Below are 24,851 nucleotides of genomic sequence, written 5' to 3'. Positions count from 1 at the left end.
TTTCCCCTTGAGGTCATTCAACCTCCTCCCTCCTGTCTTGTGTTCACCGCTAGTTACCTGTATCCAAAGGCATGTAGTGCAATATCAATATGTTCTGTATGAGAGAACAAATCTCCTGGTTTTGAATTACTAGTCAGGGGGGAATCTGAAATAGCTGTCAGATGAGCTCTGTACCGGAAGAGCGCCCATGAGTCATGTCATCCCTTCATAGTATCTGTCCACACACACCTTATTGGCCACTTTCTAGTTAAACAGCACAATATTGCCATGGTCATAAAAAAGTATAACCGGCTTCATTTTCTGGGTAAATAAGCCTACATGAAAATCCATTTTGTATACCAGACCCTTTTGGGGTCCAGGTTTATTTATACACCATTTATCATCTTTAAATCTGATGCAAAAATACAGTCAAAGAAAGAAGCAGAGATATTTTCTTTATCCCCGGTTCACATCTGTTTGCAGGGATTCCATTCTGCTCTCCACATGAAAAATGCAGAGAGAAAAGCAAGCACGGAAACCACACAGATGCCATCATAGTTTATGGGGTCTGTGGGTTTCCTAAGGTAACCACTTTTTTATGTGGATTAGGTTTCCGTTTGGGGGTCCCCAAGCAGACCCTCTGAACGGAAACCAGAATGCAGATGTGAACCCAGCCTTAGATGCATGACCACTTGAAATTCTTCATCTTGAATTTATTATGTAAAAGAAAAATATCCAGGAACATGTTGGATTTCATAATTCTGTTTGTTACATTGGAAATATGACCCATAAGAATTTCAGGCGTGCTCTTTCATCCCCACATTTGTATGGCTGACTACAATGTAGGGCACTGTGGAGGAGATAATGTTTGACACTGGTTAATTTAACATCTATATTTAATGCATTCCAGCATATAACACTCAGACACAGCTGCCACACATCTTTGTGTTTCTAACCACTTATTGGCGCCTGAGGGAGAATCTGCCTTTGTGCCCCACCCTTTAAGGGAATTATCACTTGTAGATCAGCTGAGCAAGTGTTAAAGAAGTTTCTCACACGCTATTCATCGAATAGTCAAAGTGTGCATTATAATATGTGGCATAATACCAGCACTATGCACCGGCAGCTGTGTGCCAATGCCATTTCTTCTGCACCTCTGACCACCTATCAAGTGTGAAAAGCCTGAAACCAGTAAAAGCCTTCTCTGACAAATGTCTTATACTGGAACAAAAGCAACATGGCAGGAGCGTTAAATAATGAATGACCCTGCACTTGGGATGGCCATCGCGATACTAACCTCTCCTTGTTAAAGCTATGCTTCTGTGTCTAGCAATCGCGCTTCAGCACACAACACTTCACATTTTAAAGGAACAGCAGGAAATTCTGCTATTACTATAATGTTGCCTATAAATTGTCTAGGATCAGAAAAACATGGCCACTACTTCTTGAAACTGCGTCACACGTATCCATGGCGTGTATCTGGTATTACATTTCAACTCCATTCACTCCAATGAATGTGGCAGAGATACTATACCACAAACAACCTATGGACAGGTGTGGCACTGTTTTTAGAAGAAAACAGACACGATTATCTGATTCTGGAAAACACCTTAGGTCATGTTCAGAAAGGGGTGAAACACCACAACAGAGAACTTGCTAGGGTTTTTTTTTTTTTTTTTTTGCTGCAGATTTTGTTTTGACTGACTTAACACAGATTTCACCCTTTGTATTGTCCAGGATGAATTCTGTGTTAAAAATTTATACCATACTAGCCTCTGCCTGCGACTTCATCTGGGTGTTGTTGGCATCGATGATCCGCCTTTACTCAGCAAATTGCTGCTATCAACGGTTTGCCTGCTCCAGCGTTTCAGCAGCTCTCAAGCTTTCCTGCTGCTGAACTCATTCCTTGCCTGTGCCCGTGATTGTTCCAGCACCTCCAAAGCTCACTGGGACGCCATATAACAAGTGTGTTGTTGGCATTGATGATCCGCCTGCTTCAGCATTTCGGCAGCTCTCAAGCTGGCCTGCTGCTGAATTTGTTCCTCACACCGTGCCTGTGATTGTTCTGGTATCTCAGCAGCTCACAGAGAGATATAAGGAGTGCATTGTTGGCGTCAATGATCCCCCTGAGCTCCGCTTGACGAGAAGTCTGTGACTTCTGGCTACCTTCATAGCTCTTGTTGTTTTAGAATTTTGGGACAAATTAGTTTTCTTTTGTCAGGCATGTTTAAAAGTAGCAAACTGCCAATTTGGATTAAAGATGTTTTCCCATCCAGCGTATTATCATTGCCGCAGATCAGATAATATGCAAATGCGATAGAGAGAGATAACAGACCTGGCTTTAGCAGAACCTGAGCAGTTTAATATAGTGTGTGAACATAAATTCATAACAGTCGTGAAGCTGTGTCATTTAGTGGGATAAAAAGTAGCCTCTCTGTTAATCGAGGTTACAAACTATGTGCCAAATTTCATCCAAATGCGTTCAGCCGTTTTTGCGTGAACGAGGAACAAACATAATATTAGTAGGTTAACTGGCTTGCTGGGAATTTGTGGATGAGATTCCTTTAAAATCATCCACTTTCCTACTACTGTAAAATGGTGCAGATTTTCTGCATGGAAATCCTTAGCATAGCCGGTGAACTAATATACAATGTATGGCACTCAAACAAAAACTTTAACTAGATCTAGAAGCAATGTGAGCACAAGAATTGTTCCTATTCCCATAGATGAATAGCGGTACATGTGGAACACACCAAGTGATTGCTGTGATTATCTTTAGTCCTTTAATGGACTAAACTATAGCTATTTGTTACAATAGGGGAAAAAAAATAAAAAGTCCTTCCTCACTGAGCGGCTGCAGTTGCCCTTCCTCTCCAGACAGAACACAGTAGACAGAGGAGAGGGGTGTAGCTACAATCTTTCTCTCACTCTGTGACTTCATGCACATACAGAAACCAATGATTAAACTAAATACAAAGATATTACTCTGTGACAAGGACAATAAAAGATATGGACATACCATAAGTGAAATAAAAGATTTGGCTCTACGTCATAGGAGGAGTCATAAACAAGCTGATGTGCATCACTCTCAGACTACTTGGGAGGACGTCTTATAAATAAATCAGCAATATGTTTTCTTACCAAACAGAAAAAGAAACCATGGGCTGAAATAGATTAGCAAACAACAGTCCTAAACTTGATGGGGTGATCAACACCAATAGCAGGGAGTAATAATGGGTAGCCCTTCTAGTTCCTTACACATCTTATATTTTGCCTGGGTCAGATTATGACTTACAGTCCTATGAAAAAGTTTGGGCACCCCTATTAATCTTAATCATTTTTAGTTCTAAATATTTTGGTGTTTATAACAGCCATTTCAGTTTGATATATCTAATAACTGATGGACAAAGTAATATTTCAGGATTGAAATGAGGTTTATTGTACTAACAGAAAATGTGCAATATGCATTAAACCAAAATTTGACCGGTGCAAAAGTATGGGCACCTCAACAGAAAAGTGACATTAATATTTAGTAGATCCTCCTTTTGCAAAGATAACAGCCTCTAGTCGCTTCCTGTAGCTTTTAATCAGTTCCTGGATCCTGGATAAAGGTATTTTGGACAAACAATTCAAGTTCAGTTAAGTTAGATGGTCGCCGAGCATGGACAGCCCGCTTCAAATCATCCCACAGATGTTCAATGATATTCAGGTCTGGGGACTGGGATGGCCATTCCAGAACATTGTAATTGTTCCTCTGCATGAATGCCTGAGGATTTGGAGCGGTTTTTTGGATCATTGTCTTGCTGAAATATCCATCCCTGGCGTAACTTCAACTTCGTCACTGATTCTTGAACATTATTCTCAAGAATCTGCTGATACTGAGTGGAATCCATGCGACTCTCAACTTTAACAAGATTCCCGATGCCGGCATTGGCCACACAGCCCCAAAGCATGATGGAACCTCCACCAAATTTTACAGTGGGTAGCATGTGTTTTTCTTGGAATGCTGTTTCTTTTTGGACGCCATGCATAACGCCTTTTTTTTATAACCAAACAACTCAATTTTTGTTTCCAAAATGAAGCTGCCTTGTCCAAATGTGCTTTTTCATACCTCAGGCAACTCTATTTGTGGCGTACGTGCAGAAACGGCTTCTTTCTCATCACTCTCCCATACAGCTTCTATTTGTGCAAAGTGCGCTGTATAGTTGACCGATGCACAGTGACACCATCTGCAGCAAGATGATGCTGCAGCTCTTTGGAGGTGGTCTGTGGATTGTCCTTGACTGTTCTCACCATTCTTCTTCTCTGCCTTTCTGATATTTTTCTTGGCCTGCCACTTCTGGGCTTAACAAGAACTTGGTCTTCCATTTCCTTACTATGTTCCTCACAGTGGAAACTGACAGGTTAAATCTCTGAGACAACTTTTTGTATCCTTCCCCTGAACAACTATGTTGAACAATCTTTGTTTTCAGATCATTTGAGAGTTGTTTTGAGTAGCCCATGATGCCACTCTTCAGAGGAGATTCAAATAGGAGATCAACTTGCAATTGGCCACCTTAAATACCTTTTCTTATGATTGGATACATCTGGCTATGAAGTTCAAAGCTCACTGAGGTTACAAAACCAATTTTGTGCTTCAGTAAGTCAGTAAAAAGTAGTTAGGGGAATTAAAATCAATAAAATGATAAGGGTGCCCATACTTTTGCACCGGTCAAATTTTGGTTTAATGCATATTGCACATTTTCTGTTAGTACAATAAACCTCTTTTCAATCCTGAAATATTACTGTGTCCATCAGTTATTAGATATATCAAACTGAAATGGCTGTTGCAAACACCAAAATATTTAGAACACAAAATGATTAAGATTAATAGGGGTGCCCAAACTTTTTCATAGGACTGTAAAATTAATCGGACGTTTTACCTCCATTACGATTAATGGTGAACTGTGGTGAAAATCAGGCTATCTGAATTGACTATTGGTTATTTTTAGATTTTAGCACAGAAGATAATGTTTTCTTATACAGTGAGGAGAAAAAAAAAAAAACTCCAGACTTCTTCCTACATGAATTTCTAGTTCTCAAGTTATTCAGAAATTTCCAGGATAAAAAAAAAACAAACAAAAACTGGATCACCACCAAACTCTAAGAAAGATTGCTCCAGAAATGTTATTTTATAGGGACAGGTTCTCTTTATTTGTTTCCCTATAGGTCCTGAGCTGTTTAATGTAGCTATAGCATTGTTTCAATACTAAATACGATCCTTATTCTTACCATTACTTCATGGTTTTTGCAACTGGCAGCCATGTTTGGACCATCTACTTGCTCATCTCCTGTATACCAGGCATGATCCCTCTTGCATTCATGTGGAGAATGCCACTACTACAGTTTCCACGACCCCCTCTCCTCAGCGCTACTTTTATACTGACAGATAAAGGCGGCCTGTGGCATTAATATAGGGGCATGTAGGGGATAACTGTAGAAGTGGGGGGGGGGGATTGGAGGCCTGGTCCATGGTAATCCCATCTGCCACAGAGAAACAGTAAGAAACAGTAAAAAACAAGGGAGGGGGAAGACACCTCCCTTGTCAGTTGACCAATGGAATAGCAAAACTGCACCAATTCACCAATTTGGGAGGGGGAGAACCAAGTATTTTAAAAAATTATGACTCCAGAACCTGTCTGCATACAATATATTTGCCTTGGCGTGCCCCTTTAAGTGCGTGTACATAAAATATCGTATTATCAGGGCCATTGAAATGTTTGGCATTCATTCCTGCCACCCAGTAACATGGCCAGTCTTGTTGTGATGTGATAAGATTGTGGCTCTGGAGTTAGTAAACTTGAAATCCTCAGCCACATTGTTTATGGCAGTCTCCTATGAAAACAAAGCCCAGTAAAACTCCCATGGATAAACAACAAAGCAAGTCAATACCCTTGACATGGGTTGGCCTCTGAAGGTCATAGTCCGGCAGCTTGATGCAGAATCTGAACACGTTAATGTTTTTCAATATTACATGTATAACTGTATGAACTAAACTCTCATGACTCTCATGACAATGACTGAGCCGTGTATCTGAAGAATATGGAGCTATTGTTTGTACACTCAATACAACTCCAGCCGAAACAAGTCATAAGGAAAGTAAGACGATACATAAAAAAATAGCTTTATCTCCCACAGAAACTAACCAACTACCTTTATAGCCGGGGATATTGACCTGTGGTCTGTAAACATTACATGTGCAGCAGAATGGTGGCCTGATCACAAGCTTCATTTCATTTGCAATGATTCATATCATGATAAGCTATAAAAATACATTGTGGGCCAAAGTGTATGGCTGCACGCAAGTAGCAAAAACTGGTTTCACTCCATTTAAGGGAAATGAATATTCCTTGCATCTGTAAAAACAATTGAGGGAGGTTTATTAAGCAAACTCCCCCCCCCAACCCCCACATCTGTTCACTCAGTATTCCTCTATAGAGCATTAGAAAATGAGCAGCCTAAAGAATCTTCATTCAACAGCAATAAATACAATATCCAATATAGGAAAAACTCATGGAATGAGATATTACCTGTATCTTTCATCTTGTAATGTTTGGGAAATGATGGCATAGTCTCTTTTAAACTGTACTTTAAGCGTCTCAATATCTTCTGCCAGCTGAGACTGTGCCTCTCGGATTTCTCTCAGCTCGTCTAAAAAGACAGCAAGATCTTGACCGTCGTTTGCATTTGTCCGTCCAGCATCAAATGGCTGGTTGCCATTGCTGTCCGCTGAAGCAGATGTCCCACTAGAACATTCGTCATCACTTACATACTTGGGTTTCGTCACGATTGTGGCACTACCACTCAAATTTCTGGAATTGTTTTCTGGGTGAAAGTCGTCAAGGGAGTTCTTCAACTGAGCAATGTTATCGGCACTTCCAAACTTATTTCTAATCAGATTTGCAAACTCCCTTGATTTGTTAAAAACAAACATTGGAGGAGTCAAAGATACTCCCGGCATCCCCGATTTACAGGACTCCACTGGTGCAGCAGGCCGAGAACTGCTGGTGACATCTTTTAAAGAATGTTGCAGATCTTTTAGGTTATCTTTGGAGACATCCTTGGTACTTTTGGTGGCAGAGCCATTTTGCTCTATTTCTTTTAACTTTTTATGATATTGTTCCAGTTTTTTCTGAAGCTGTGCTATGGAGTGAGCAGATTTCTGGTTTTTCTTCTCAAATACCTGTTTAATTCGACTTGCCTGCTGTTTATCAGCACTATTGACCAATTTCAAGTATTCTGCCACATTGCCATCTCGGGAACTTTGTTCAATTTTAATCTGTTCTGTGACTTTCAGAATTTTCTGCTTTAGGCTGTCAGCCGAGAGTTTGACTTTGTGGAAGTCTAGAATACCATCAGGTATATCAAAGTTAAGGTTGGTATCTGATCCTCCACGTCTGATGTTGAGAGGCAAACTGAGTGTGTTCATATCAGACCTGTCCACCTAGAAAAAAAACACAAGCATTACTCACAACTTGGACTGGATTTATCTTCAGAAATATTTGCCAGGATGGAGTGTGTGTTCAGGACAAGTGTTAGCACAAGTCCTATTAAAGTGGAACTACATTTCAACAACTTCTCATTTTCTGTCATTATTACATTGGTGCTGTATTAGCAAATTTTGACTTCTTTCTGTGAAATCCTGCTATCAGTAACATACTTCTCACTGTATTCTTTCCTGAGATATCACTGGTTGTAAATACAGTCAGGATTGATAGCAGCTGCACATGAATATCCCAATCTCTGGAAATAGTAAAAGGTAACTAACGTATATAGAAAAATGACAAATGTGCACACTCCTCCACTATATAGCCATTTTTTAATAAAATTTAATGTACTTTAATATACGTGACAAAGGTTTTTTTTACAGACATGTTTTTTGGCTTATTTTACTCTGCATAAAAACTTAAAGAGGTTCAGATTCAGGGTATTTTAGCCAGTCAGACATTTACATAATACCACGAAGACATAATTAAACAAAGTCCTAGCTGAAATGTGTTTAGTATGCACCCTGCTCACAATCGTAACACCTCAATGGGAAACACCCAGCATGTCCCTGCACGTCTAGAAGACTAGAGTTTGCCACTTATAATTATAGTGCTCAGAAAATGCTATGTACCATTTACCTGATCGTAAAAAAGAAAAAAACTTGTTACTTAACACCTTTCTCAGAAAGACAACTACTGTACACACACAAGAGATATACATTTATTTTTTTACACACACACACACACACACACACACACACACACACGCTATAGCAATGTCAGTAAAGCTATCACATTATGGGAGCAGGTAAATTGGTAATAAACCTAATCCCAGTACCATGTAGAAGTGATTCTACAGTTTCCAAATATTCAGCTTTGGAGCCCCATTTTCCTGTAAATCTACGTGTTATTCATATGCAAAAAGGGAAAAGTGCTTTAGGGACGCATACTTATTTTTTAAATTCCTGGGAAAAACATTCCCCCCTCATCTGCATATGAATAAATGGCGATTTACATGAAACTAGGTCTCCAAAACTGATTAACAGAGACATATCTGGAAACTGTATAATTACCACTACAGGCTACTGGAATTATGCTCATTACCAATTACCTGCTGAAAGACTCACTTTAACCCCATCCAAGAGCCACAACAACCGCAAAAGTATCTCTAACAAAAAAAAAGCTGCATTTTTACAATGTGGTGCCTAAGCCTTAGGCTAAGGCCCCACATTGTGGAAAAGCTGCTTTTTTTTGTTGCAGATATTGTTGCGGTTTTTTGAGCCAAAGTCAGGAGTGGATTGAGCAGAAGAGAACAGTATAAGAACTTTCTTTACATACCCATTGCTTTTGTAGCCATTGTTGGCTTTGGCTCAAAAACCACAACAAAATTTGCAACAAAAAAAGCTGCGTTTCAGCAATGTGCGGCCTTAGCCTTAAGGAGTTATATATTAGATAAACATGGCTGCTTTCTTCCCTATAGAAGATCGAAACCATGCGTCCATAAGTTGTGTGGTATTGCAGTTCTGTTCCATGTTTTCGAGAACACCTGCGGAGGTTACTCACGGTGTCCTTGAATACCCTTGTGCCTGTGGGCTAAATGCTAATGAACTTCCCTAATGTGGAACGGTGCTTAGCAAGAAATAGCATCCAAATAAATTCAAGGTAAATCTAGTAGTTTATCTAGTTTATATATCAACGTTCAAATTGCAAACTCTATACAATCTCCTACAGGGCACAGTTTATTCCTGAAATTGTGTTCTGGGCATAACTACTACACCAACTACCAAATGCACATCACATTAGCAGGTAGCGAGCACTTCATTATAGGAAGTGGAAATTAGAAATACTCCCTGCCACAGATAATAAGTGGCTCCTGTTCACATTAGAAGTAGAACGCTCCTACGGCTCTCAGACAGCCAATCAGCAGCTCTGCAGCGCAATTGTTAACCAAGCAGTCCTGCTTTTATGTGAAAATCACCGGAAAAGCACACGTCTCACGCTGATCTTCAGTAACCTCTATTATCACACATCAAACCTTCATTATGTAGTAGGGTAATGGAGGGCATCTGCATATTGTATTGCAAACAATGAAACCTGAACGCAGTTTAGCACTTCCTTTGATACTACGTTAAGCTAATACTGTAAGTAAGGGAATTGCAAAAGTAACAGCTCCCTAATTCAGGTCTTACAAGTAATAATAAAACACAAATTTGCTGGACAATATAACGGATACACTATGCAGTGAATACATTCTGTAGTAATGGCGCAGTTAAAAGCAAATACTACATCGGTAACTCGATTCCTAGTCCATGCAATGAAAACTTGTTCTAATTTAATACCATGTACTAGATTTACTAAGATATTTTTTTTTTTACCTCGGTCAAAGTACAGGAGGATACTAGAACATACTAAAAGGTGCACACATCCCAATGAAGACTGGTGATAGAAAGTTGTACATTCTCTTTATATATCCACTTTTCTGCCTAATTTTACAATTTTGACAAGACTATATAAATGTGAAATTTTACTGAAAAGCTTGTTGCATTTCTAAGGTTTTTTTGCCACATTTTATGGCAAAAACAGCTGTGAACTGTTTAGCGAATATCGACCATTTTCTATGACTGCTAATGCTTACAATGAAAAAAAAAGGTGACATAACACAGATGCCGCAAGTCTCTTTCATAGCCCATGGCAGCACTGACCAAGAGGCCGAAATTCTTCTGTCCCTGAAGCTTGTATCATATTAGGAGAGTGGAGTAGATGGGGAGGTCAATGCTGCTGCCAAGTGCAGTATGCCGCCATTTTTAACCAAGCCACTTGGCGTATCCTCCAACACTGATGTAAGAACAGAATTTTGTGGGCAGAGTAACATGATAGGGAGCTAAACAAAATTAATAAGTGAAGCAACTAACAAGATGAAGAATGATTGGAAGATTAGCTAAAATGTCCACTTATCTATGTGAAGTGGAAACACAAGCAAATAAAGCACTAAACACATTTCCTCTTATTATGTAATCATAGAAGTAGAACAAAACTCCTGACGCCAAAGCAGCAAAGGAATGCTCACACGCCAGTAACTGCACAATGTAGTGAAGGAGGCCAAATAAAGTCTTAAGTGAGCACCTTCCGGTCATACAGTACAAGGGAACCTTTTCAGCACAGGAAAGAATATTATCCAACGGTATAATCCAGCAAAACGTCACATAACTGAACAAGAACACCATGTCCTCTTTTGACACCCAAGACTTGCTCTGTAAACGTCAATCACAAACACAATTATTTTAGCTACAGCATGTAAAGCCTCAATTTTTTTTGTGCAGCAAGTATAGTTATAGATGCAGACTTTAACAGTGCAGCTTCTAAATGAATCTAAAAATAATATTACAATACTATGCAAACATATTGGATGGGGGTGGTGGTGAATTTATTACCCCACCTATGCCAGTCTTCTAAAGCGAAGAAATGAAACATTCATCACTTAGTTTTTTTGTCCAGGTAGAGGTCTTTTATATTAAGGCATACATGTCCTGTTACTGCTTTTATCTTCTGAGCCAGCTACTCAGCCTCATCTGTCCTCTGCAGCTCCACTCAGAGCTTCGCATGCTCCGTACCGTCCCACAGGAAAGTTCCTGCTGAATCACTCTGTAAATATGGATGTATTGTTACCAGTATTACAATCTGATACTTGTACAAGGGTCTTTATACGTTGGTTACAAAATCGTATGATGGAAAATGACAAATGTAGGATGCCAAACATTCTGCTATCACCAGACAACAGAAATAAGGCAACTCAGACTTCGCCATTCATTCTGGATCCCACAAATGCACATTCTGGAGGACACATTTCAGAAGCAGCTTCATGCAAATCACTGTGCTAATTGTTAAATGTAGCCATCTGTCCTCAGAGGCCTGGAACTGTTCATGCAATTTACAGAAACACTTGTGCATTTATGTATCTCTGAAGGAAAGCAGAGCCGGCATCCTGTACCCAGCAGTAAGCAGAATGTCCTGTTTACTTAACTATTTATACTTAAAACAAACTTCACCAAGGGAAGTGCTATGTGCCAGTATGGCAATGCTATCCAACTACTTTTTATCGGTGCTCTGGGTAGGGGTCCGACACGTGAAACCTCTGCTGATCAGCTGCCTGAAGAGGCCACAGTGCCAGCGCGATTGTTGTGTGACCTCCTCACTGTTTTATAGCAGACATGCAATGCAATGACAGTCTTGTCCCATTCGCTGTTAAAGGGGACAAGACTATCATAAAAAAAAAAAAATAATAATTATTAAAAGCATGTCGGAACAGCCTTTAGAAAAGCTATTCTTCTTAAAGCTTTATTCTTTCAGGTCTGCACCACTGTTTTTGAGTTTTGTCTTCTTTCTTCAAATTTGTCTTCAGAAAGCAAAGGGGGCGTTCCCCGTGCTCAAAGTTTAGGCTCATGCGCTACTCCTCTCTTCAGCTCCTGATACGTCTCCTCCTCTTCACTCCTCTTCTTTCATAAGACCACCACAAAATGGCGATGGAACATGCACAGTTGACTGTTCCATCGGCCGTTTTGCGGTGGTCTTGTGTAAGAAGAGGAGTGAAGAGGAGGAGATGCATCAGGAGCAGAAGAGAGAGGCGGTGCTGGGATGGATGACAAAGCTGTGCTCAGAGCACCCCCCTGTACTTTCAGAGCACAATTAGCATAAAGAAGAAAAAAAGAAAGATTCAAGACCTTTAAGAGATGAATAGCCTTTCTAAAAGCTATTCTAAAGGCTGTTTTTTCTGCAATGTTGAGCCTCAGTATAGGACAGTAGATAAGCATTATGCTAGGAGTCCCTCTCCCAGCATACTGTTCAAGCCAGTAAAACCAGCCAACACATGAATCCAGTTTCACATCTGGAACTTGATCATGTGAGAGGTAATGGTGTATGGTCATGGTGAGTTTTTATGCAATTCAAAGGAAAAAAACAAAACAAAACCTCATTTGAAAATGCATATATTTAGGTAAGGAAAAATATATCTTTGTACCGTATTAGCCAGTGGATATGCAATATAAAGATTAAGTCTTTAGTAGTTGATACCTTTTTAATGGCTGACAAAAATGACGACAGATTGTAAGCTTTCGAGGCGACTAGGTCTCTTCATCAGGCATGGTATGACAATTTCTGAAGGCATGCTACTTATACACAAAAAGGCACAGGAATCAAGTGACAGGTGATGGAAAGCAGTACACACACAAATAAATAAGTTAAAAAACTGGCTCTCTGAGTTTTATGATCCCTTTGCTTAGTGATGTGATGCCTAGTTGTTGTAAAATGACACAAAACCATTCAACAGATTTAACCCCCTCTGGAATGTGTGAAAGGTGGTCATGAGTTTATATTCTCATATTGTTCGGTCTCTCATCGATTTGAAATTCCCCCTTAACACCAAAATCTTCATGTCATTGATGATATTATGATTTGGATTGCAGAAGTGTTTCGGCACAGGGAGGTCCGTTCTCTGCTCTGTTAAGGGGCATTCACACGGAGTAAAGTGGCTCTGATTCTGGCACGATAACTCGCAGCAGAATCAGCGCTGAAAAAAAAGGCTCCCATTGACTTCAATGTGTTCCGTTTTCCGAGCGGAACACATTGAAATCAAGGAGTTAAAAAGCCTCCCATTTGGAAAATTGTTTTGTTGTTCGGGTGTCCAAGTATTATGAGTATTGTGTTTATTAAAAAAAATAATTGGTGTGTTGGTGTGAGTTCATCCGCAACCTGAGTGTCTGTCTTGTCTCGCCTACATACAGACCCCCAGTGGGACACTTGGTACATATTATTAAATACACCACATTAGATGTGCTGCAGGTGAAGGTACCTGGGATCTTGTAGTCCTGATTAGAGTTGGGGATCTTTATCTTGTCGGTAGTCAGTATGTGCGGGTATGTTTTTCACATACTCACTACTAAAGACAAAACATGTGCCATTTTGTGAAACACTAGCAATTTCCATACATGTTTTTGCATGCATTTAAAAACATAAAACCCACCACGAGCAGCCACCTTAATACTTCAATCACTGTCCAGATTTTTTTTTTCATAAACACAATACATATAAACTTGGACACCCGAACAACAAAGCAATTTTCCAAATGAACGCACTTCCTTCATAATGATAAACAAAAAGAAATTTCCGTGTACACAAAAGATATTATTGAAAACAAAGATTGATGAAGAACACAAGCCTTAACTAGATCTAGTTAGTAAAGTAGAACTTTGCTGCGGAGACATGTTGGCATCAGCAATTTTTTAATGAAAAGTAAATTACAGCAATTATTAATATTAGAAACTCAACCAATATTACAGAGGAAAACTGTCTATCAGCATATAGTTTCAGAACGTCCTGGGAAAATATTAATATGGTTAATCAATAACAAATGCAAACAGCAAAATATCCAAAAGGGAAATAAAATGTATATTAGGATTTGAAATCCAATCCCAGTGCGATTATTACGTTCTGCCCACAAAATATTACATATGATTGATTGACGGATGGAAGAAGAATAAAGACTGCTGGCCAGAATGCCCACAGTAATGGTATATTATCTGGCTTAAAGGATTATCCAACAATGACAACTTATCACCTATTCTGTGAATAGGCAATAAGTGTGATTGCTTGGGGTCCTATTGCTGGGACCTCCACCCACTTGTCAGCTATGGCTGCTGCTGTTTAAAGTCTATTGGGCTGCTGAAGATAAAGCATTGTACTTGGCTATTTACTGCAGTTCCATAAAAACTGAATGGGGCAGCAGCAGGCACTCTCAATCGTTGCTCTATACAAACAAGGGAAAGAGGACTCCTCCCATTCTCACGACCAATGGGCATCACAGCACTAGGACCCCCAGTGGTTAGACATTACCCATCTTGTGGATTTTAGATACGTTGTCATTGTGACATTCCCTTTAAAACTCTGGCAATAAAGTAGCACCTTCCCCCAAATATTAGGAAAATCCCCTTTCACAAATGTAAAGACATTGTATGAAACTAAATTTGTTAAGATCAAGAACTGAGCACTAACTGTTTCAGGTTTAAAGTGATTTGGATGCCACCAAGTTCTAGTGCACTGTTGCACTAGAGACCTTACCAAACATAATAAATTATAATAATATAATTATTTTTATATAGTGTCAACATATTCCACAGCACTATGCAGAGGGGATGTGAAGACAATATCAAACATTACAATGTAACAAACATAATGGTCAACATGTCAAATAGGAGCGAGGGTCCTGCCTTCAAGAGCTTAAAGGAAACGAGGCTGACATGAGACAGTAAGATACCTACATTCTCCTTGCCTTTAGTAATCAGGAGGGATACGGGACAGTAGACCCAAAGAAAACGGACCAATTACACTCACAGCAATAAAGCAGAGTCCAGGTGACACGTACATGCAAACCATGTCCCTTTATTAACAGATGCCCTGCATCTGTCTATGGGGTCTGTGTGTTTTTACTGCACAACACTTGCAAATGCGTTTGGTATTCCGTCCGGGGGAGTCCGCATGGGGACCCCCCCGAACGGAATACCAAACACAATTGCAAACACTGTGAAGTAAAAGCACACGGATCCCCATAGACCATAATAGGGTCCGTGTTCTTGCTGCGAGCTGCCCACACAAATCATGCGGACGGGAAAGTAGATTAAGTACTTTCCTGTCTGCATGATCCCTGCAGAGATCTGGCGGCAAGCACATGGACCCCATTATAATAAATGGGCTTTTACTGCACAGCGCTTGCAATTGCATTTGGTATTCCATTTGGGGGGGGGGGGGGGTCCTCATGCGGACTTCCCCGGACGGAATACCAACGCAGATGTGTACAAGTGGTAACAAAGAGTCCCTCCTTGTGGTTCCAAGTTATGGTGTGGTTGGTCACTCTAATCTCCCCTAAAAGAACTCCACCATAACACATGGGATATTTCTATTATGCACAATACAATAGAACAGATTCAGTGTAAATAGATATTGGAGGCACACTACAGCCACGGTACATTGATGTTATTTTTTAAAAAATGTTCTAGTAAGTTTGTACTTTACATTGTTTACACATCCTATATATCTGAACATAAAAATATATCTGGTGAAAATCAATAATACAATTCTGTTTTTCATTGTGGAGAGTTTGGAATCAAAAAGCATGTTCCCGGTAATTAAATCAGTCGAATCACTCCAAGCAAAAATAGCAAATAGCTTAGCAACAAATTGGAAACCTCTTTAGAGACAAACTCTTTGTAATATGTACGACACACAGAATGCAGAGCAGTCACTAGACACTAGAGAAATGAAACCTCCAAAGACTAGGGCAAAAGGCAGTCATCACCCCCCACAGACTGTGTGTGGATGCATCAGCACTTTATTACATCACAACAGCTGGAACCAGTTGCTCTTAGCAACTTCTCCACTTGTCCCTGGCACTGGCTTTGATATATCCCCCTTCTCATCTGTGCCGGCTATTCTCTTAGAAGATTACTGTAACATATGATAACAATTAGGCCTGTTTCACATATCAAAGAGGCAATATGTTTCCCAATATGGCAAATGTACCGTACTTACGTGGCTATTACTGACCCTGATTTTTGCACAGATATATTTCTAAGCTCGCCTGGTTCTCTAATTTCTGATGTATCTGACAGACAGCTTTAACAGACCTAAAAACTTACCAATAGTTACATTATTCCACCAAGTACACCATCGTATATTCCCAAAGTGAGCTCTGTGATGCGGCCATTGAAGGTAGAAAATGTGTCTCTAAGAGAAGTTCAAACAGCTATCTAATCGTAATAACTGGTTTGTCATTTGTGAGTTCAGTTATAATATTAAAAAAAGACATTCAGAACAAAGCTGAGAACATCAGCCTAATATACAGTATAGTAATGGCACAAGCACCCATTCTGTTCCCTTTATTGTTCCCTCAGATATTGTCGTGAATAGTATGGTCCTCTTCTTCATGGGGTCTGTCCTATGGTGCTCTGGGCAGGCTAAACGCTTGCACTGGCAGATAGCACATGATACAATCACTTTCAGCTTTCCCTAAAGTCATGAAGGTCCTGGCTCAAATCACATAAAGAGGAGATCAGTATTACTGTATACCTTCAAAAAAGCACGTAGAGACAATAAAGGGGCTGTCCAAGACTAGATCCTAAGGACAGTACATCAATATCAGTCACTTTGCACTATACGGCAGCTATAAATCACAGCAGGATAGCCACCGGCAAAATTCAGAGTTAGTCAATTCCAATTTCACACCCAATTCAACTTCAAGCCCAATTCAGATAAATGGAGAAATCACAGACATTTGTGTAAAAAATCTATTACATATGAATGTATACAAAGTGGTTTCTAATATGGATAGGAAAGGCCATCAGTATTAGATCTGCAGGAGACTAAAACCCAGAAACCCCTCACAGATCAGTTTGGGAGAGAGAGACTTCAATGGGGTTCTCTGAAACTGCCTCAGTACCGGTGATCTGAAAGGGGACCCGGATGTCAGGTCCCCTTCAGATCTAATACAGATGGCCCATCTTCAGGATAGCCCATTAATCTTAGAAACCGGATAACCCTTATAAGGATAGTATTTCGTACTTAATCTTAATCCTAGCCAGCACTGGTGTGATATATGTCAGAATTATTACAAGCCTCTGGCCTCTTAATTTACTTGAAAGAAGTATTCTGAAACAAATTTTCATTATATTCCACTGAAACGTTACTTTATACCATTAAACTTACACTTATGTCACATATGCTATGTGCAGGTCTTATCATAGACAATCATAGGCATTCAGAACAGATATAAGTCTGTCAATAGCTGAAGGAGGCAGAAATGTATACGGAGCTGGGAAGAAGTCTTATACAATGAAGTACATGGAAGGTAATGGGACAACTGTACATATTAGATCATGTAATTATATGGATAAGGGTCAAACTTTAAAGGTTCGTTTCCAAAGTTCAAGATACTTATCTCTGTTGTAGAGGTAGAATCTATACGAAAATATTCTAGATTATTACAGTTTGCCTTCATTTTTCAAAATGTCACACGGATAGAAAGACGCAATTTGTTTGTGAACTGAACTGCAGTATTGAAACAGACTGTACACATTTATTGACTAAACGCATTGAAACATAAAGCAGTAAGACTGGAAAAATACACTGGAGGGAGAATAAATGTTTATTGTTCTCCATTTTAGAACTAGTCAAATGTGGGAAAAAGAAAGTACAGGTTTATCATACGGACAACTTAAAAAGATAATTTAAAGCAAGTAGAAGATGTGGAAGAAGCTTAAAGGGGTTTTCAAGGAATTAAATATTGTTGTCATATCCTTAGGCTAGTGATAGGTCATTAATATCTGTTCGGTGAGGGATGCAATACCCAGGGCCTCCACAGATCAGCTTGCTGAGTCGGCAGCGGCGTTTCACAGGTCAATAATAGCTGTATAGCTCAGTCCAAATCAAGTATATGGAGGTGGGACACCAAGTTTCAAATTCTGTTTAAATTGATAGTGTTACTCCTCATATACACACACACTGTACTATTTTTGTTCCTTATAAGATTTGTAGCTTGCATTTTGTAGCAGTATTACCAACTGCAGAGTCCAGTTCTCAGTTGTTCCGAGTTAGTGGGTAGCTGCTATGTTGTCTTCCATAGACAGTACATAGAAAATATTAGACATTCTGCTCCCTAACTCCCTATCACCGGCTTAGAACGAGCAGCACCATAAGGGACATAATACAGAAAAACTGAAGCACTTTCGGAGGGGAGGGGGGCTGCTCCAGTTTCTTTCAGCTTCTGCTCAGTCCTCCTCCCTCCACAATAGTATATGTACTTACTAATATGATAAAGACGTGAGTTGCAATCCATCTCGGGAGATCAAGACAAAATTTAGCAGAGATATCAATTTAGAAGGGAGGGAAAACACTCTGATGCATGGAGAAAGAAAAAGCATTTTACTGCAATAAGATTATAAATTTTCTTTTATTCTGTATCATTGATGTATTTAGAAATATGAAGAAAAGTGACCAATTAATTCCTCAATCAATGCATCATGAATGAAGCAACAGCAGAAGACGTATAGATTTATAGAACATAGCACCACACAGGAACTAGCAGATGGAAGAGGAAAGCTACAACACTTTGCACAGCACATTATCTAATATACTTGTAATACTGCCTAAAGAGGGAGAGATTTTCTTTGGTATATTAGAATATAAGATGCATTAAGTGTCTTGATAAGTGGAACATTAGGAAGATAAAACAATGGAAAGGTGAAACACGATGAAATAGCAACAGAAATCTAAAAAGATAATGAAGTTATTGCTTTGCTCAGGAAAGTGGATTTATAATGAAACTAATATTTGTTACAGGCTCCTCCAAGGTGCAGAGTCTACATACTGTAGGTCTTTACTTGTGCCCCAGTCAACAAGGATCAGTCTTTATTCAATGCTGCATCTCTGTATTAAAACCTGACATACCTAATCCCTCTTCCTTCCCAACATCTGCTGTCAGAAGACAGTCAGCAGGCCCAGATAAACATAAACAGCCAGCAATGAAACCGGCAGACTCGGCCAACTTTTATCGAATGTTTAAAGCCAAAGCCAGACAAGTTTCACAGATCTTTCCACAGAGAACTTCTGTATTACAATGGATAAAATCTGTAATGAAAAATTCCAAGAAAAATACGTGGCTGCATTTTTGTAACATATAGGGTGTGGAAGCCACTGAACATTTTTTACGCTGTAAGTAAATGGCGTATGTTAAATCCTTGTTCACTTTACTACTCTTTGAAGCTAAAATCTAGGTACGCAATGTGTGAATAGGGCCTAATTATATACTATAGTCTATTGCCAGTGTCTTATGGAAAACAGGTTTGAAATTAGAAATGAAAATAAAAAGGTATCAATGTCTAGATATTACTGTTGTGTACTTTAGTGGAGTCACCACTTTCAATTCCCTTTTCTGTAAAGGGGTTGTCGAAGGTTTTTTTTATTTTTATATGGCCTATACATATATAGGAGAGGCCATAAATATATAATCAATAGGGGCCCACACCTGGCCTGATCCTCTGTAGGGAGCCACTTCTAGCGTGCATCCAGCCTACAATACAGGATCAGAAGCAGAAATCTCCATCCACTGTATAGCAGCCCAGTGCCATCACTGCAGTTCAGCTCAGCAGATGCAGCTTTCTGCTTCTGGCCCCATATGGTTTACAGCAGAGGTAGGGAACCTTCGGCTCTCCAGCTGCTGTGAAACTACAACTCCCAGCATGCTCCATTCACTTCCATGGGAGTTCCAAGAACAGCAGAGCGAATATGCATGCTGGGAGTTGTAGTTTTGCAACAGCTGGAGAGCCGTACGTTTCCTACCCCTGGTTTACAGGAATGGTGCCCAAATCTGTTCTGTACAGATGATGGGTCCAGGGGCCAGGTGTCGGTCCCATATTGATCATATACTTCAATTGAAAATGGACCTCTGCTTTAAAGCAATCGTCACACGAGTATGAAAACTGCCATTTTTTTCTCAAGTTTTCCTTTATCTTCATAACCATTTAATACTAGACATATGTGGAGAAACCGCCAATGGTAATAGAGCAGTTTATTAACATGAACATTAACTTACTAAAGAGGTAGAGGAAAGATCAATCTACTGAACATTTATACAAATGACTAAACAGAGAGGTCTCATAAAAATGATGCTCATAGTCTCACTATAAACCGCAGCCTCCCCCTGCCCTCCTGTGACTAACCGGCTGACTACATTTTCTCTACATTTTACATGGTGGGAGACGGCGGCTCATAAATTTCAAGGACTCAACAACATACACACACCATTAAGGGAACTCCAGGGCTCAGCATGGCAGCTTATAAATAGTCATTTTCTGAAAACAAGTGACAAGGCACTGGAATCGGGCTATAGGTTGCCCTCACTCATACGGTGCACAACTATCCTAGTGACAAATTCCCTTTAAAGTCAAGCATGATCAAGCTTTGAAAACCATAAAATATGCAGTGAATGTACATTGGCCTGTAACCACACTGACAGGCTAGGAAACAGCAGCCATAACATACACTTCAGTTATGTCAGCAGAAGAACGCTCCTGCTGTAATATGAGGAACACTGTAGCCTGCTGTTATTCTTAATATGTCAGTACTTGCTACTAGGCTCTATATGCGACCTAGGGGTATAGCTGACCTCTGTAGGACCCTCACCTTGGATTTTCTTGCATGAGCCAAATACTGTCCAGATTTATGAAAATTCATGCAAACATATGAAATGAAGGTAAACCAAGGTTAAAAGGCCAAGCAAGCAGTACAATGCAGAACCATAATATGGTCAGTGTTCATGAATGTACATGACTAAATATATTAAACAATAGGGTAAGGGGCTGAACGATTTATCATGATTGTCATTCTGTACACTGGTCTTGATAATCCCTGTGCCGCAGGAGGATTTGCCTGATTATTGACCTGGTCCAGGCCTTATCATAGATCAGGTACATCATTTGACAGGCTGTGCACCTACACAGGTCTAAATTTAGGGAGCGTTCACACTACCGTCGGTGTCCGACAGCTAGTGTCCGCTGCTAATGTCCGTTCAAAATCTTGTGCGGACATTAGCAGCGGACACTAGCTGTGTCTGTGACATTTTTGCATTGATTTAAATGGAGATCGGGTGCGTTCTTTTACAGTCCGTGCCTGTCCTTAACTGTCCGTTCCCAAACATGTCCGACTTTTCAAGCGGACAGCAAAACCAGACATGTAGGTTTTTTCTGTCCGCTTGAAAAGTCGGACATCTTTGGGAACGGACAGTTAAGGACACCCACGGACTGTAAAAGAACGCACCCGATCTCCATTTAAATCAATGCAAAAATGTCACAGACACAGCTAGTGTCCGCTGCTAATGTCCGCACAAGATTTTGAACTGACATTAGCAGCGGACACTACCTGTCGGACACCGACGGTAGTGTGAACGCCCCCTTACAGATTCATTCACACAAGAAACCAGCTTATAAGATGATAAATCTGGTAGGGTCAACGGCCTCACACACAGCATGCACTCGCCATACCCCCTTCTCAGAAAATACCACTTATGACCATGTTTTTCACAAGTGGTTTTGACAATTTGCAAATCCAAGATGGTGTAAGATCAGAATAAATCATCCTCGGTATGTAACTAAAAGCTGAAATATATTCCTACTGAACCTTTATCCCACTGAATAAGGACTTGACCTTCGCCCCCACTAGACACAGCCACTGAGAAGTTTGTAGAGAACAGGAGGAGCGTTTTGACACCATTATACTAGCTGTACAAAGCTGATAAAAAAGGTCTCAGCCTGTGGGTGGAAGAATGTCTAAAAACAGGCTAAACAAGTCTTTACATCTCTTACATTGTCCTCTACATATGAAATGATTCACATACATTTCCCATAACAATACATGCGAAAACAAATAAAACAGGCTATGTAACATATGGAATCAGTTTTGCTGAATAACTAAAAAAAAATCCTCAAAATTCTTCAGGGCTGTACATGGCTGAGCATGTAAGCAGCTGTATCAGCATGACCTAAGTCTAACCTAAAAGGACTCTGAGTTTACATGAGATCCAAGGCAGCAAAAGAGGAAGGTATAGTGTACTTTAGAATATTTGTGCAACTGCGTGGCATGTTAAAGAAAAGGCATGAGCAAGATCTATGATGAACACCGACTGCTGGCTTACATGTCTATGTAAAAATCTTCCAGATGGTATATAAAAATACACACAGGGAGATTTTGAAAGCAAAACCAGAATTCTGGCTTAATTTACACAAAAAAAAAAGTACAGCAGGACCTTCCACAGGGAAGGCAGGGATGTGGATATAGCTCAATCGCTATGTACACAGCTATGAGAGATACCCTCTGACCTGGCCATCACATGAAAGGAGAACAAGAAAAAAGAAAGTTCCAAAACAGTGCAACACATGTCTACAGGTTGTGTGTGGACTACATTGTAAAAAATGGGGCAGAACTGCAATATCACATACAAAGTGTGGCAATATTTTTGGAAGAAAATCATATTTTGTAATCCTGAGACATCTCTTTAAGGATAAGGCCCAACGATGCAAAATACAGTTAGAAAAATCTGCAGAAAAAAAACCTGAAAACTCATTGTATTTTTTACCTGCAATGTTTTTCATTGAGTTTTTACTGCGTTTTATTCAGCTTTTTCTCCCACCCACCCTATTATATGTATAGGGAGACCACTCGCCATTTGTGTTTTTTCATCGTGCAGCTTTTCCACAGCTCGTTTTCCCACAAAGTGTAGAGGTGACTAATGACATTTTTGCTGGTACTGTAAAATGCAGCATTTTTTCTGGTGCGTTTCCGCTAAATCCAGAATGGAGCTGTGATCAGTAATAAACATTACATGCAACAGTCAGGATTATGACACAAGACAATCTTTGCACAGTGGACAGCCAGAAAAAAACTGCACACTGGGTGAAGTCTGTGGCATTTGTGCCATGAGTCCTATAATGCCATAAAAACAGCTGTTCATTTGTGCTGGTTTTTCTGCATTTTATTACAATAGCAGGCAGTTGTTACATTGCTATGAACAAGATTTTCTTTTTCTTTATTACAGTCGTGGTTTGGCGTACTGCCATGCCTCTATTGGAATGCAGGGATTCGTTTGATCCGGATACCACAAGATGAACAATAAAGGCCCTATTACATGGGCCAATGCAGGGAACAACATTTGCAGATTGATGATATAACAGGTCAATGTCACTCACAGGCCAATGCAAACTACATAGGGGAGGAACAAATGCTGAAGGGATTGTTCATCCCCATTACAGTTTCATTGTCTGTCAGTTGAACATCCCTGCAAGAATTATTATTATTACTACTTATTTTTAAAGCACCATTAGTTCCAGTGGATAGAGGGTCCAGAATGATGTGCTGGTTGTTGGAAAGCAATGCAAACACCCAACACAAGTAGTTTACTAATAAGGAAGGAAGACAGGAATCCAGCACTACATCCACTGGTTAAAAGTTAAAAACTTATACTTTATACAGTCATGCTCTGCTTTTAAACTACATGTGTAAGAATAAACTTCCAAAGTACAGGTACGGGTACGGCATAAGCCTACGCGTTTCGAGGACTTGTCCTCTTAGTCATGGCTAAGAGGAAAAGTCCTCGAAACGCGTAGTGCTGGATTCCTGCCTTCCTTCCTTATTCATTAAAAGTCTTTACCGGTCAAGACTATCCGAGCACGCAACTATATCCACTGGTGTTTCAACATCCACATCGGTTTCCTGGGACACAGTGAGTTAATACAAATCTTGCAACATGGTATTATGAGGCTGGGACTTTTTTTCTATTTTCACAAGTAGTTTACTCATTGGTTAGGTGATCGCCAGCACATGTACACAGACCAACTATAAGGAACCATCATTCCTACAAATGTACAATCCCAATAAATTTCTCAGTCATCGGCCTGTGTAATAGGGTCTTAAAATGGTTGTGTAGCCATTATTGTGAAGTCGGAGTTGGGACCATTTTTGGCTGTGAAGTACTAAAAAAAAAAATAGCAATTCTGCCTCCAAAATAAAATTGTTATTTTTATTTATACCCTATTGTATAATAAATTAGATATATAGTTTGTTGCGTTCTTACTTTCATAGGAATTCATTCACTAGGTATTTAGCAGTGATGAGCTAAGCAGTCATTTCCCCTATGTTTATAGGTACCAGGAATCAAAGTATGGCAACCCCAGGTAGCCTTAGAATAGAAGCACAGGGGATGGGTAACCTATTACTTTACACCATTCAAAGCCTGGACGGGCAACCAATGGCCTCTTAGCTGTCATGTACAGAAGAGTAATACATTTTGGCCCATTACATACAGACAATAATGTACAATAAACTGCAGTATAGAAGTACTGCAGTACATTGCAAAGGGAAGCCAGGTCCAAGTGCCCATGAGGAACCATGACAATTTTTTTTCAAAAAGTGGTAAAGATCTGCAAAAAAAAAAAATCTATAAAAAATAAAAACCCTTTTCCATTTCAAAACGACTAAACAAACATATTGAGTATAACTGTGCGTGTGTAAGTCCAAACATAATATTATTTATCACATACAGTGAATGTAGAAAATATATACAGAAATTTACAAATGAATGGTGTTTGGTCAAAAAGTTGTACATAGCAGAAAATATTAACAATAAAGTAATCTTTCTTCCCCACAGACATATGCATGATCAACGAGTAGAGGGATATAAGCCACTGCCAGATAACTCCGACAGAGACTTGTTATGCTACAAGATAAAAGCAATGGATATGTTGAAATTCAGCT

General features: G+C 39.7%; 1 protein-coding gene across 1 annotated transcript in view; it reads right to left on the bottom strand.

The window, feature by feature from the left end:
- TMCC3 (transmembrane and coiled-coil domain family 3) overlaps window positions 1-24,851 on the bottom strand; it is a 48,487-nt gene that overhangs the window by 9,831 nt on the left and 13,805 nt on the right. The window contains exon 2 of the mRNA XM_075274492.1: window positions 6,549-7,462. Within this exon, the coding sequence (XP_075130593.1) occupies window positions 6,549-7,462 (914 nt within the window). The remainder of the gene's footprint in view (window positions 1-6,548; window positions 7,463-24,851) is intronic.

This window comes from Leptodactylus fuscus, chromosome 5 (genome assembly GCF_031893055.1).
Source record: "Leptodactylus fuscus isolate aLepFus1 chromosome 5, aLepFus1.hap2, whole genome shotgun sequence".
NCBI classification, from domain to species: Eukaryota; Metazoa; Chordata; class Amphibia; order Anura; family Leptodactylidae; genus Leptodactylus; species Leptodactylus fuscus.
The sequence above is the reverse complement of the archived record's forward strand: the minus strand, read 5'-3'. Positions and strand labels throughout refer to the sequence as shown.